Source organism: Aptenodytes patagonicus, chromosome 1 (genome assembly GCF_965638725.1).
Source record: "Aptenodytes patagonicus chromosome 1, bAptPat1.pri.cur, whole genome shotgun sequence".
Lineage (NCBI taxonomy): Eukaryota > Metazoa > Chordata > Aves > Sphenisciformes > Spheniscidae > Aptenodytes > Aptenodytes patagonicus.
In genome coordinates, this window is record NC_134949.1 from 58,509,231 (window position 1) to 58,523,704 (window position 14,474).

The following is a 14,474-nucleotide window of genomic DNA, read 5'->3' on the forward strand; positions in this document are numbered from 1 at the left end:
CTTTGCTCACTTGCTGAAATGAACATGTGAGGTTTCTCTGGAGACAGCGTGAAGCAGGTCTGGTTCTTTGAAAGGGCTCAGGTCACTGTAATTCCAGTCATGGGTCTAGATATCTGCCCTGGCTTTTCCTCCACATCATGCCCCATCTTCTGTGTTTTAGCAATATGCAGGAACATCAAAGGTACAGTGTAGCCTCATAGTAATATCCAGTGTTAATCTCTGCAGTATGATTGGCCTTTTTCAAAGGACCACTTCTTTCTTTCCTCTGTTCTGTTTGTCTCTGTCGCATATTCTTTCCTCATGGCTTTCCTGTTTTCTTCCCTGATACTTTATTTTCTAAGCTGCTCCCAGTATGCTGCTTCACCTGTTTCTCTTGGGCTTCATTTGTACACCCCATGTTTGATTCAATGCATTATCTATTCTTTTTGCTCCTAATGTTAACTTTTACCTTTTAAATATGTCAGAAGCAAGCATAACACTCATCAAGGTGAATGAGTGCTGGAGAAATAATTTCCCTTAGACCTCTTGTTTCTCAAGTCCCACAGCCTCTGGCGGTTACCTCCACATGGGTTGCACCTGGCTGTTCGGAAAGTTTTTTCACAGCAATGAAGACTAGAAGCACTTTTATGGGGGTGATTCTGCCTGCTTCCACAAATCCTCAGCTCACTTGGTAACTCAGGCTTAGGTGGATATTTTGCTTTTGCTTTGCTGCTATCTGGCAGCAATTCTTCTAGTCAGTCCTGCCCTATGCAAACTGCTAACTCTGCTGTGGAGGCTGTGAGGGAGGTGTCTTGCAAAGGGATGTTTAAGTACTTCCGTCCTTCTTGGCTCAAGCTTAAATATTACCTTGGTGAGAGATCTTCGGCACCAAGACTCACTTTCTAGTACTTCTAGACTTCCAGGATTGCTGAGGAAGACCTTTCAAGGCAAATTCCTGGGTAGGCTGCTGCAAAAGGACAATAGAGCAAATCTCAGTGCTGATCTGTGCAGTATCCACCATCGTGGTGATCAGGAAGAGGAATGTGCTGGAAGGAGCATCTTGCCCATTTTATCCCTGCTCTCAGCATCTCCAGCACTCCTGTTGCCTCCCACCACCACCTGCCCATGTTCTGCTCTTTCCAGCCCCTTTCATCCTGAAGGAATCTGTGTGTTATAACCATTCCTTCTTTCTATCTTCACCCCCACCCCAAGCTGTTCTCAGGCAGGTGCCTGCTGTGAGTCAGTCAGTCTGCCTGCGTTGCCTGCAGCCCTCCAGCAGTCGGGTGGGGTGCTGGTGGCTGCGGTGTAAAATCTGGGCAGCTTGTTTCCTTAAAGATGTCTTGATCAAGATTCGTTACTGGATCCGTGTCTGGTGACCCTCACAGATGGGTCACACACCATCCATGTGCTTCCGGTATGCTCTAGCATCTTCTAGGGAAGCAATTAAAAATAGGATGTGGTGGTTTGGATTGCAGGGAAATGGTTAAAACATCCCCAGATTGGAAGGAGGGGAAGCTTAGAGGACAGAGTTGTTTACCAGTTAGCTTGACCTTTTCCAGTTCACATATTTACAGTGACTCACTAACTGGCATGTGCTGGGGTTTTTAATCTCCTTGAAGTCTTATGACCACTAACAAATTGCATCGTATCCAAAGCAATTATTCCTGTTTGGTTTTGCCTTCTTTCCATACACAGCCCTCCCCATATGTGCTCAGGTCAGCACCTGCCCAGGTTCTTCCAGCCTCCTTCAGGGAGACACAGGTGACGTTTTTAGGGTCACAACCCTCCATTCTCTTAGGACATTGAAGTTCAATGTCTCCAGAAAGGCGAAGAATGGGGTGGCTTTGAGAGAGGAGTCATCCCAATAGGAGCAGTGATTTTTACTGGCAGAATGGGTAGAACTGATCCCAAGTGCCACAGAGCCTTTGGGGAGATTCGGTAGAGGTCGTGTGGGTGAGAAGGGAATAGCTCTTCTGTCTGGCAGCACACATTGCTGTGTATACAAAATGCCTTAATATGGTGGCAGTTGTCAAAATTCCTCCTCAGAGAGCTGGGTTCCTCTCCTATCCAGGGGACCTTCTTGCCTAGCTTTATGGCAACTATGGATTGGAGTTTGCTTCCCTTCCCCAATATCCCTTTGATAAACTTGCTGTGTCCGTACCATAGCACAGTGTGGGATTTTTTTGTTTTTCATGCTGTTAGTGTGCATAAATGTGCTGCAGCACAGCCTATGAAAAACAGCTCTGGAAGAGAGCAGCTGAGCAGCTTCTAGGAACCAATCTACAGAGAGGTTTTTCTTCCCATTATGGACAAGTAGATAGCACACATACTTCATCTGAATCTCCTTTATCTCTTTTTGGATGCTGCAGTCCTCAAGTACAATCAGTTAGCAAGTGGCGGGGACAGACTCCTTCTTGGGGCTGGATTGTGTTGCCTTGCTGAGTTGTCCCAGTGGACACTCCATCATGGTGCTGGTTCGGGAACTTGGCCTCTTATACTTCCTGCCTTCTCATTCCTCCTCTCTCATTTCTGTAGGCTACCCTGCAGTTCTGTGTGGTGAAGCCCCTCATGGCGATCAGCACAGTCATCCTTCAGGCCTTCGGCAAGTACCAGGATGGTGACTTTGAGTAAGTTTGTTTGTCTGTCATGTAGGCCTCGGCTGCCCCTTCTATACTCAGCTGTGCTTATGGTCTGTGTGTGTGCTGGGCCGTGGGAAAAGACAGGGGGGCAACACGGGCTGAATATGCATGTGAGAAAAGAGGGCAGGGGTAAGCCTGTTGGTTTCAGGTTTTTTCTACCTTGGTTTGGGGGAGGGAGTGGGACAGGAAGGCAGGAAGTAAACGGGTCTTATTACTCCCCAGTGACAGCGGCAAGGGGAGAAGATCATGCTGAAATTTCAGGCGTTCATGTATCTTCTCTTTTCAGTGTAACCAGTGGCTACCTCTACGTGACGATCATCTACAACATCTCTGTCAGCCTGGCACTGTATGCCCTCTTCCTTTTCTACTTCGCCACACGTGAACTGCTCAGTCCCTATAGTCCAGTCCTTAAGTTCTTCATGGTGAAGTCTGTCATTTTCCTGTCCTTCTGGCAAGGTGAGCTGCTTTTCCCTTCCCTTGGTAGGCACAAAGAGCTCTCTGCAGGGGCTCAGACACTAGAGTTGATAGAGCAAATGCTGATTTAATAGCCAGAATGTCTTTCTGTATTATTTTTGTTACATTTGTTTTATAGTCTTTCATTGCTTTTCTCTGGGAGACCTGTTTTGCTCATTTTCATCTTTGTTTCTGTGCTCCTGAATCCTCACTATCTCTGTGTGTGTGCATGTGCATGCACATACCTGCCTGGTAAAATTAGCTATTTGGATGAAGAGTCCTTTGCATTCCTGAAACAATCATAAAGCACAAGCTGCCAATATTTTATCTGCATGCTGCCATTTTATAGATTAAAGTGGCACATCTAAAAATTTTTAGTACTTTTTTTTTTTTTTTAGTGCTCTATAAATAAAATTTTAATGGTATGTCTGTGATTCATGTGAAGCAGCAAGCTGGCTGAATGCAGCGTGTGCTGCCACAGAACCACCACCAAGCGGAAGGACATTCAGAATTATGTACACATGATGCAGAGGCACATTCAGAAAGCTGAAATTCCACCTAAGCTTAGTGCTTCTTACTAATTGGCTCTAAGCATTTCCCTGTTCAATGCCCTGCTTAGGTTTACTGAGTTGCACTTCAAAGACTAATCGAGTAGGAACTTAGGTGGAATTTAGGCTGTTGGAGTATGGCCCATCCTCCCTGTCTACAAACTAATAAGCTGTCTAGTTTCTCATCTTGAGCCATCTGGTCATGTGCTTTCTGCCTTCTCTGGAATTCTAAAGCCACCTGGCTATGGACAGGAAGAAACATTTTCCTTGCAACGGTGTGTCAAAAACACTTCATGATTAAAGTAAAAAGCTCTGTTACCTCAATTTTTGCTCCAGCTAGTAGAGGTTTTGAGATCGCGCACAGAAATATCTGACTGCTTCTTACCCTTTTGGACTTGATTAAGACCTGCAGCAGCTAGTTCCAGAGATCATCTGTCAGTTGAGAATAGAAGAGGGTCAGTGTTTGAACATTCTTTGCTTAAACATATTTGTCTCATTTACTCCTCCTTTCTCTGTTTTATGGGTGAGTGTAGATGGGAGTATCTAGCCCGCTCGGTAGTTTCGGTGTTAAATGGGTTTGCAACAGCACAGACAGCTGTTTCCATTCCTCGCAGTTAGTATGCAATCATGTTTTCTGCACATTTACATGAGATTGTTGCTTTGTTTAGGGATGCTGTTGGCCATCTTGGAAAAGTGTGGTGCCATCCCCAAAATCCACTCTGCCAGCGTGTCTGTGGGTGAAGGCACAGTAGCTGCTGGGTATCAGGACTTCATCATTTGCGTGGAGATGTTCTTTGCAGCCATCGCCCTACGCCATGCCTTCACGTACAAGGTGTATGTGGACAAGAGACTTGACGCCCAAGGTAGGAAATATGCCAGTGCATATGGCATGTCTATTTGGTAGCGAGACTGGGTGAAGACTGGTCCCTCTGGCAGCCAACACACTGATATGACTCTCAACCTGAACGCTTGGAAAACATCACATCCCCTCCTCCGTGGTGTCTGAACAGATTCATTGTGCAATGGCTCTGCAGGGCAGAAACCTTGCCTGAATTGCGTTGTTCCCTTTTCAGTTCCCCAGTATGCCACCCACGACAGCTTGTTGCAGACCTGTGGGCTGCTAGAAGTTGCATCCTTTTAGTAGAGTGTGTTTGTCCTTCTTCCTGTCTCCCCAAAGGGGAACTCCATTGCTCCAGATTGTGCAACAGACTGAAGGCAGGAGGGACAGGGCCTGAAACAGGCTCTGTTTTGAATCTGGCTCGGGAAGATGAGGCTGTGCTTTGGCAATATGTTTGGCTTGGAGGAGGAGGATCTTCCTGTAACGACTTTGTGAGGGCTGGGCTGCTAGAAGTCTTATTCCGGGGAAAAGGGAGGTGGATGTTATCTTTGGGAAAAGGGGGTTCTCATGCCCGGTCTATGCAAGTACATTCAGTGTTCTCCAAATAATGGGGTTCCTTCCTGCTGGGAGGAGTCTGCGCTGAGGTGCGGGAAGACAGCAGCCCTTGGGCAGTGTTCATGTAGATGATCCCTCCATCCCAGCCAGCCCCAGAGGTTTTGGAAGGACAGTGGCCGCAGCTGGGGGAGATGAGATCTGTGGGTGATGAAAGGGTAAACTGCTGGCTAGTACAGTGGGGGATGTTTCGGTGGTGGGTCTTGTTCAGTTCTTGTTATTTCCTCCCTCTCTCTCTCTTTCTTTCTTTCTTTCCTTCTTTCTCTGTCTCTCTCTCCCCTCCCTTTTATCTCTCCCCTGCTTTGGCCACTGGTCCCTGATGCAGCTGTTCCATCATATGGACCATACGGTAGGTACAGCATGCTCTGTGTTTGTCTCTGTTTGGTTTTTAACTGGGATGCTGTTGTGTCCTGATTCCCAGCCTGCCTACTGCCTGCTCTGTCGCTTGTTCCCCCTTCCTTGTAGGTCTGTAACTCGACTGCCTCACAGCTGCTTTAGGGTTGTCTGGATAAGTTGTAAAACAGCCCGTGGGCAGTGGCATAACACCTAGCTTCAGAGCGTTTCTGTCAGGACTGTGAATCTCTCTCCAAAGAGTTGCACAGGCTCTCAAAGGAGACGGTTTGCTCGCTCACCCCAGCCTCCCTTCACTTTCATAATTGCCACAGATGATCAGCATGCTTTGGTCGTTCGGGGAGCTCATCCCCAGGACTGAGCAGAGCCAGAAGCCCACGCTGGAGATGGGACCTAGAAGCCATGAGAAATGGCAGCTCCTAGAAGGACACAGAGCCTTCCTCTGTGCCCAGCACTTGGGTGGGACAATCTCCAACTGTTGCTTCTTTCATGGTATCACTGACACCCTCCACCCGTGGGGTGGTTCTGCCTCTAGTACTGCCTGTTGCCCTTCTTTCCCTCCTTTGTGCTGCTTTCCACTTCTATGATCTCCTTCCTGTGGGCACTTCAATACCACCTATCAGTCTAACTTCCAGTGAGAGGGAATGGCAAATGCCATTTCTCCTATATTTTTACAATTTCCTTAGTTTTTGTCTTCTGAAACACTTTACAGGAGCACCTCCCTACCTGACTGTCTTCGTTGCACACCCAAGCCAGCACAGGTAGTGTGTAGTGGAGGTTGTCGCTGTGGGTATGTCCCATTCTCATGGCATGTCCCTCATTTGGTGCTGAGGTGGATTCACTTGGCTAGCAGTGGCTGGATTTAGGAGCACTACTGGTAAAACTTGACACCATTTGTGTGGCATTTCCTCAGCAGCTGCTTAAGGAAGTCTGTAAAGTAACTTCTGCAGGATCTAGGAGTGCATGTTCCCTGTTCTCCTTACCTTCATGTAAAGGGGTGTGGGGGAAGGCAGCAGTATTCTTCACTTGTCCCTCCCCGTCTTACCCCAACAGGTCGCTGTGCTCCCATGAAGAGCATCTCCAGCAGCCTCAAGGAGACCATGAACCCCCACGACATTGTCCAAGATGCGATCCACAATTTCTCCCCGGCCTACCAGCAGTACACCCAGCAGTCAACACTGGAGCATGGTCCACCCTGGCGCAACGGCAGTCATGTTATCTCGCGCTCCCACAGCTGCTCGGGTGCCCGTGACAACGAGAAGACACTCTTGCTGAGCTCTGACGATGAATTCTAGGAGGGGAAACTGCCAGCACAGGCTAATTTTCCTTCTTTTGTTGTTTTTTATTTTTTTTAATTTATTGAAGCAGAAACACGCAAGTCATATCACTTCCTAGAGAGTGCAGATTGTAGAAGTGGGCACTTCCCATTAGCTTTTGTGGGTACGGACACAGTGAGCAGTGCGGAGGTGGGGGAATGGCCAGGACTCCATTCTTGAGCCCATTCCTTACAGCAGTGATCGACTGGAATTAGTTGAAGCAAAGTTCCAGGGTTTGGGGCTCTGGCCTCCCACACCTGCCTGGCTTGGTGTGGAGCATGACTGGCCAGAGTCTGGAGTTGTGGCCAAAAATGTTTTTGTTTTTTTTCCAACTGGACAACCCAACTGCTTTGCATTCCTCTTCCTGAATGGTTGATGTAGGCACAGTTTTCTCCCCCAGCTCCCTGCTACTAACATCTCTGTGATCCTTAGGAAATGGGATTAGGATGCAGTGATAAGCATTCCTGAGGACCAGACCAGAGATTGGTCTCTCTATAGCCACTGCCTCGAATGCTTGGTAAGGAACATCTGCCCCCACCCTCCTAAGCACCTGGTTCTGCAGTCCTGTACTTGAGTGAGCAAGAGGGAAAAGGACAGGACTTTCTTCCTCTGCTCCCTGCATCCCCCCTGCTCCCCATCAAAGCTGATGCTTGTTGAAGCTCAGCAGGGATGGAATTACTGTCTCACAAGGGTGGGGTTTTCTAATCACCAGGTGTCCAAGCTTCCTATCTCCCCTGTGTTCCTGTGGCAAGAAGCTTCCCTGGAGCGTGTCTCCTGCTAACAAGACTGAGGACTGGCCATAAAGGGTGTTGGAAGTTTGTAGAGCTCTGGCCCTTTCATCCCTCTTTGGGAAAGGAAGATACGTAAACACTAAAAGGTTTTTTCTTCTTGTTTCCTGTCCCCCACCAACATAGCTGTCGCTCTTAAAGGTGTGGATTGCACCAGGTAGCTGCCAGAGCAGGTCCTGGTCTCTCACAGGTAGCTCTCCCCATGCTTGTCATCACTGACTTCCCCTGTGAGCTGCACAAGTTTTGTCCTTAGGCTGGAGTATTCAGGAAGAGATGCTGCACACTCCTTTGTTTTTTATCTCCATAGCTCTTCTGGGCCAAGCTGGAGCAGACTTGAAACCTGACATGACCTGGATGGTTAAAATTGTCCCTCTTAGTTTCCCAGGCAGCAGTTGCTGCTGCTGCACCCTTCACAGGCCCTGCAGCAAATGCGATGCTATCAAGGGTGGAGCCAGCATCCACGGGAGTTGGAAAAGAAGCTTCCCCTTGCTTTTGTTGGGTTTTGGATTGGCCCCTAGGTATTTAATGGAGCCAAAATAAAAACGATCCCTCTGTAGATCTATTCAGGGACCAGGAAATGCCTCTTGCTTGCTTAAAATTGTCTGGGGGAGGAGGGGGGAGCACACTCAAGTGCCATAGATCAGAAACCCCTACCCCCAAGCAGGATGCAAAATGGAGAGGTTGGAGCAAGCCGCTGTGTTCTTGGCTGTAGTTTCTCTGTTCCTCTCCCGCTTGATGCCTGCCTTGCCATCAGCAGACCTGCGCGTTTCCAGATTGCCCCTCATTGCTCTGCTAGGAGAACTGGGGTCCGGTTTACTGCCTGGAGTTTACCTTTCCTCTTGTATCCTAATCTATGTGCTAGCTCATTCACTTTCTTGGAAGTGACTGTGAGCGAAGAGCACCTCATTTCCTCAGCACCCCTGCCAGAAGCTGGTGGTCAGGAGCAGGGGGAAAAGGGCTTGGAGAGAGACGGGTTTGCTCCCTGCTGTGAGGGTAAGATGGGGGAAGGCATAAGGACAGCGTCTCCTTCCATACTCGCCACTCTGAGGGAGCTGGAGGCAGGGTCCGTGGATCCAGCAGCTTCTCTGCTGCTGGATTTCCCCATTTGCACACAGCCTGCGATGCCACGCAGTTAGTTACTGCTTTTCCTAAATCTGCTGCTTAAATGGACGTGCAAACGCTAGCTGCCAGGCTTTGTGTGGGCTTGGTGTAAAACTCCTTTTCCTCATGCCATAAGCTGCCTGGAAAGCAGGGCTGAAGATTGAATGGGCTTTCCTTCCATCTTCCATGGCTTTGATTAACAGTCCTTTAGCATGAGGTATTTATTTTAAACTTCCCCTCTCTCTTAGGAAAGTGGGGCATGGGGAGTGATCCCTTCCTCCCCTTTCCTTGCATTTGCAGGCCTTGATAATGTCCCAATGTCACTTAGTGGGTGACTGTCCCCAATCTTTGTTGGGTGGCCGAGATCGGAAGTCTCTGGGATTGCCCTGCTGAAGGTGATCCAGGCTTGGGGAAGCATTTTTTAAAAATTTATTTTGAAATGTGTGCTGCATATATATGCTGTGCAGAGGATCTGGATATTCTCAAAGCTTCCTGTATGTAGTGGTTTAAAGTGTAACCCTTTTGCACTAGCTGCCTTTGGAGAAGCCTGGTGAAGAACTAGCACCCAAACAACAGCCAGCTGCCATGCGTTATAATTTTATATACATATGTATTTTTTAACACCACACAAAATAATCTCTGAGCTTCCTGCTCTCCCTCATGACAGGCAAATGCCAGAGCAAGGACTGGCTCTGAAGCTGCTCTGGCTTGGACGAACAAATATCTTATAAGACCCAGAGCTTGAGACCAAGGAGGCCAAGGCATCTGTGGTCTTGCAGGTCTGCTCTCGGTAGCCCAGGGCCCCAACAAACATGTTGGTTCCAGGAGTAGGCCCTTGGAGCTGCTCTCCCTCACCTGCTTCCGAACATCTCCTTCCTTCCTTCCTTCCTTCCTTCTTTCCTTTTTGTTTACCATGTAACATACCCATGGGATTTGTTTATTATTTTTCCATCTAGAGTAGTTCTTTGTATATAAACGACTGAAAAAAAAAATGTATGATAAATAAGACAGAGTCACCTAGTTTTGTACCTATTGTGTTTAACTGATGTGAGCTCAGCGACAAGCTGCTCTCTCTATTTTGGTCTTTGTGACGTTATACTCTGCAGAAATGAGCAAATATGATGACAAATAAAAATATAGAGAGAATATAGATTGTACTTAAGCTGCCTCTGTGTGGTGCTGTCTGGGTGACTTCTCTGAACTGATTCTGAGTTTTTGCTCGTTGCAGGGGCTGAGGCTTAGTGGGTCAGTATGTCTTGTCCTCCTAGTCCTTTTCTGGTGAGGAAAGCTTCACACCGTCTGTGTACGCAGGAGCTGATGGAGAAGCAGTGCTACAGCAGCCTGGGGCGGACACATCACTGATGGCCCCAGGCAGGAGTGAAACCCATTTGGCAAAAACCTCGAGTAGAGATGAGTCCTGATCATGGGTGTTCAGTGTGAAGCACCTGTGGGAGAAGGGGGACTGCTTTCTGTGACATGGGCCCCAGCAAACAGCAGCTCTGGCCTTTTCTTCCGTGAGTGGTGGTGGGGCTGGGGCAGTTTGCAATGGCAAGAGGGAACGTGAATGTAAAACCCAGAACCACCATGCGAGCACTGGGAGGCAGGGACCTGGCCTGCCTGGGCGTCAGGGGAACATGCTCACTGCTTCCACCTCAGCTCTGAGGAAGGGTGGCTTTTCCCCAGGGAGGAGGTTTGGCTTCACCTCTGTGTAAGGCACCTGCCATACTTCCTTCCCCTTCTCCTGCCACCCACAGACACAAGCTCCCTGCTTTCCTCCTCACTGTTCCTGAGTCAGGCAGTGAGGTCACTTGGCAGGGAAGTTTTTGGGTACGGCTGCCTCTTGCCCTGCATCAGGTCTGAGGGAGTTTTTCTAGTGAAAAGCATTATCTTTCCTAGGAAAAGCTGATTAATCACAGCTGAACTGCTCCTGAAAGCAAGCACTTTGGGGGGTGATGTTCAGCATTAAGCTTGCTTACTGAGCCCCTTTTCTTCCAGAGACTATAAATCTGTGTTTGTTCTAAAAAGTCATGAGCTGTCCCTCATCCCATCTTTTTTGGACACATTCTTGAACATGTCCTGCAGCAAAGCTAGAGGGAGCTAGAAGACCTGGTCTCACTGAGACACAGCTCTGTCCTGAAGTTCAAGAATGACCAAACACACTCTCGCTGTGGAAAAAAAAGAACTTGCTTTATTTGTAAAGTCTACAAAATACAGAGGAGTCAGGTAAGACACATACTGTAAGTCAGAAAATAAATAAGTATTTTTTTGCTCTATATAAGTATAAGATAAAATGTGATTTGCATATATAAAATATAAAGTACAGCTCTGTACCAACATCCTGGCTGTGCCGAGAGGCGGAATGGCAAAGAGGACGTGAAAATAACTTATGTTCGTGCAATAAATAAACCCAAGAGGAGTTGGGGTGGGGGGATGCTAACCACAGTGCCCCCTCCACGAGCATCGGGCACCTCTCTCCAGGGAGGGATGGAGGCTGCAGCCGAGGGCGGCTGGCGTGGCAATATCCAGGCAGGCGCAGAAATGGGGGGGATCACCTACAGCAGACGATGCCAAGGGTCTGCCTCCTGTTACCTCCCCCTTGCTGCCTGTATTTAGCAAACCCAACTCTTCTCCAGCATTTCAGCCTGCTGAAGAGCTGGTTGTCCCACACCAGTATCCAAGCTGGAGGAAAAACAAAGGGAGGAGCCTACCTGCCTGCCAGGTGGCTCCCAGGAGCAGGGATGCTCTCCACCCCTGCTTCCCACCTCCTGCACCTCCACCTCTCTCTCTGCCTCCACAGCTCTGGCTCTCAGGGGCCAGGAGCACCTTTCCATGGGCTTTGTAGGTGGTGGGGCGCCAGGGAGCTTGGTGGGTCTGTACAAGCCAGCCTGTGCTGAGCAAAACAGCGTTTATCTCTGCTACAGCTGCCTCCGCTTCCTTCCTGCCGGTGCCGCTGCCTTTCAGAGACACCCGGCCAGCCAGGCTGAGCGTCCCATAGGCAGGAAGAAGTGTGAAGGATGTGCGTGATGGAGAGAGGGAAAACAGCACCACTGCTTCTCCCCTTTGCGTACGACAGCCTGGGCTGACCCGCTCACGTCCCCCAGCTCTCCCCTGCTCGAGGGTCCCTTCTCTGTCACCGTCACCAGCCACAGGCTGCCACGGCACTTTCCCATCCCGCTCACCCTTACCAGGCACCAACCTGCAGCCACTTTCTCTCCCCCTCTGACCTGCCATCTTCCCTCGCCATCTCCATCCCCAGAGGCTCCAGCCATGCTGCCACCTCCCTCCCTGCTCCAGCCATGGTCCAAGTTGCAGGGCTGATGCCAACCCCCCCCTCTCAATTGTATCCCTTCTGCCCCTTGCTGCAAAACCTCTCTCCCCATTTCCCTCCCTGGCACATGCTCCTGGGAGTGTCTGGCCCACACTCAGCTCTCCTGTGCCCTCCCCTCAAAAAAGAGGCACCTGGTGTTTTCCTGCCAGCTTGGAGCCATCGGATGCTTCCCCACTGCTGCCTGCACCGCCCAGGGTGAGGGGTGCCCAGCCAGGGGGGCTGCAGCAGAGGACAGGGCTGGGTCAAAGGGGAGGAGGTTGTGGGGGGCCACCGGTGGGGTCCTGTCCTCCACCCCAGCACCCACGCTGCAGCAGCTCTCCCTACACAGAGGAGCTGGAGGTCAAGGGATGGGAGAAGGAGGATTTCAGGCACAGGTCCTGGTGGGAAGGAGGTCAGAGAGGGTACGGGAGGGGATTCATGGGGGAAGGTGCCCCGGGGGGCCCGTGCCCCGCCGGGGGACAGAGGCCGACACTAGGAATAGGCGGCCTGGTTGGCACCGGACTTGACAATGGTGATGACGCTGGCAGTGGCCACCTTGGCGGGGGTCCCGTGGGCAGCCACAGTGCGGGCAAAGCCCTGCAGGGCCTCGTACTTGCCGCGGAGGGTGTCGAGCTCCAGGCGCATGGCGGCATTCTCCCGGGCCAGCTTGTCCACTTCCCACTCCAGCTCCATCTTCTGCTTCTGCAGCTCTTCCTTCTGGCAGACGCGCTTCACCCGGCAGCTGGCAGCATAACCCCGGTTCTTCAGCGTCCGCCGGCGCTGCTTCAGCCTCGCCACCTCCTCCTTGGAGAGGCCCCGCAGGTGGTGGTTGAGCTCCCGCACTGACAGCCCCATCAGCTCCTCGTCTGACAGCAGCGGTGTGTTCTCCCCCAGCTCCCGCTTCACCTGCCGGAGAGAGAGGCGGTCGCCTGAGACCCCCGAAACCAGACCCCTGCCCCCCCCCCCCCCCCCCAAACTCCTCAGTCCCACCGGCACTCACCTTCAGGGCCTTGCTGGAGAGCCCGTCCGCAGCCATCCTTGCCTCACGCTGGCCCTGCCGAGCAGCCAGAAGGAAAGCCGGTTACTGCCAGCCCGTGCCCCTCGCCTCGGCACAGAGGGCACCAACCCTGCTGGGCCCCTGCCCAGTGCCCACGTTCCCCCCCGCCGGCCGTGTGACTCATCCCTACTCCTTTAAAAAAGTACGTAGTAATAAAAATAATAATGATAATAATAGTAATAATGACTGCAAAAAAATAACAACAACAGGGGAAGGCTGGACCTCCCATCCCTCCTTCATCCCACCCCGAGGTGGTCGGGATGCTGCTCTGCCCAGGGGACCCGAAACGCTCCAGCCCGGCTGCCGGGAAGGCAAGGCTTCCCGCCGGGGAGGAAACCCGGGCGAGATCCGCCCGAGGCTGAAAAGAAAGTAAAAGCGGCAGCCCCACGGGACGAAAGCGTGGTGAAGCCACCCAGCCGGGACCCGCGTGGAGGCGCCATCCCACCGCCCCCGTGCCTGGCGGGCGAGGGCACCGCGGCTCCCGGCGCAAGGGTCGGGTGTCCGCAGGCTCCGGGGACGAAGGGTCGGGGCCGCGGCCGCGCAGCGTGGGCGGGCGAGAAGTGGCCTCCCCGTGATTCAGCAGCCCGGGGGAAAGAGTCACCGAAGCGGCGCCTGTCCCCTCGCCGGTGGCCGGTCCCTCCCCGCCCCTGGGTTGGGGGGGGGGGGGGGGGGGAGAGGGCCGGGAGCCTCTCCCGGCCTCGGGGAGCGCCCTCCCCGTTACCAGAGCCCCCGGAGGGGCGAGGGGGGCCGGGACGGGGCCGGGAGCGCCCCGCAGGGAAGCGAGGGGCTGGAGGGGAGCAGCGGGGAAGGTGGAGCCGGGGCGGCTAGAAGCTGATGCAATCCGGGCCGGGGAGCCGCCGCCGGAGCCGGGGGAGCAGCGGCGGCGGCTCCCTCCGGGCGGTGGCCGGGACTCGGGAGGGAAGCGCGGACACCCCCCCCCTCGTCCCGGTCCCGGTCCCCGCGCTCGGCGGCGGCAGAGCGGCCTTCAGTCGATGCCGGACCCCACCGCCCCCCTCTCCCGGCCGACCCGCGGGGGGGAGAAGCCGCAGACGGGAGCGGAGGAGGCGCCCCGGCGGGGTCTCCCCCCTCCGCCCCGGCCGGCGCTTACCGGGAGGCTGCGCTGGTCCCCGCGGGGCCGCTGCCGGGTCGGGCCGTCGGGCGGCGCCTCCAGCCCCGCTCCCCGCGATTACTCACCCGCGGATTCTTTTCATTCATAAAAACACAGTCATGCGGTGACGTCACCTTCGCCCCGCCCCCTCGCCGCCGCCGCCGCGCGGGGCGGAGCCTGCTCTTAAAGCGGCCTCTGCCCTTAAAGCTCCCGGGGTGACACCCCCGCCTTGCACGCTACCAGAGTGTTAAACGCACCGGGGTATGAGTGCAGCCACTCTCCAAAACTGCTGTTTTTTCCCCAAATTTTGGGGTGGCGCACGCCCAGGGAGTAGCCATGCCCGGGAGCAGAACAACCTCACCCAGCTCCAGCGGAAT

The 14,474-nt window shown here is 52.5% G+C and overlaps 2 protein-coding genes across 5 annotated transcripts in view; one reads left to right on the forward strand and one right to left on the reverse strand.

The window, feature by feature from the left end:
* The window catches only part of TMEM184B (transmembrane protein 184B), a 32,562-nt gene extending 22,780 nt beyond the window's left edge, over nt 1-9,782 (forward strand). For 3 of the 4 annotated variants that reach the window (XM_076337821.1, XM_076337812.1, XM_076337831.1), the window contains exons 6-10: nt 2,515-2,606; nt 2,905-3,074; nt 4,288-4,482; nt 5,395-5,418; nt 6,474-9,782. In XM_076337821.1, coding sequence (XP_076193936.1) covers nt 2,515-2,606; nt 2,905-3,074; nt 4,288-4,482; nt 5,395-5,418; nt 6,474-6,715 — 723 coding nt within the window. In that variant the 3' untranslated portion in view covers nt 6,716-9,782. The remainder of the gene's footprint in view (nt 1-2,514; nt 2,607-2,904; nt 3,075-4,287; nt 4,483-5,394; nt 5,419-6,473) is intronic. The other variant, XM_076337804.1, reaches the window with a different exon arrangement.
* A 1,009-nt stretch (nt 9,783-10,791) lies between these two features.
* On the reverse strand, nt 10,792-14,174 carry MAFF (MAF bZIP transcription factor F). The gene is made up of 3 exons (XM_076337847.1): nt 14,098-14,174; nt 12,933-12,986; nt 10,792-12,838 (listed from the first exon to the last, which is right to left on the reverse strand). The coding sequence occupies exons 2-3, from the start codon at nt 12,966-12,968 to the stop codon at nt 12,425-12,427; spliced, it is 450 nt and encodes a 149-aa protein (XP_076193962.1). The 5' UTR covers nt 12,969-12,986; nt 14,098-14,174; the 3' UTR covers nt 10,792-12,424.
* Nucleotides 14,175-14,474: the final 300 nt, after the last annotated feature.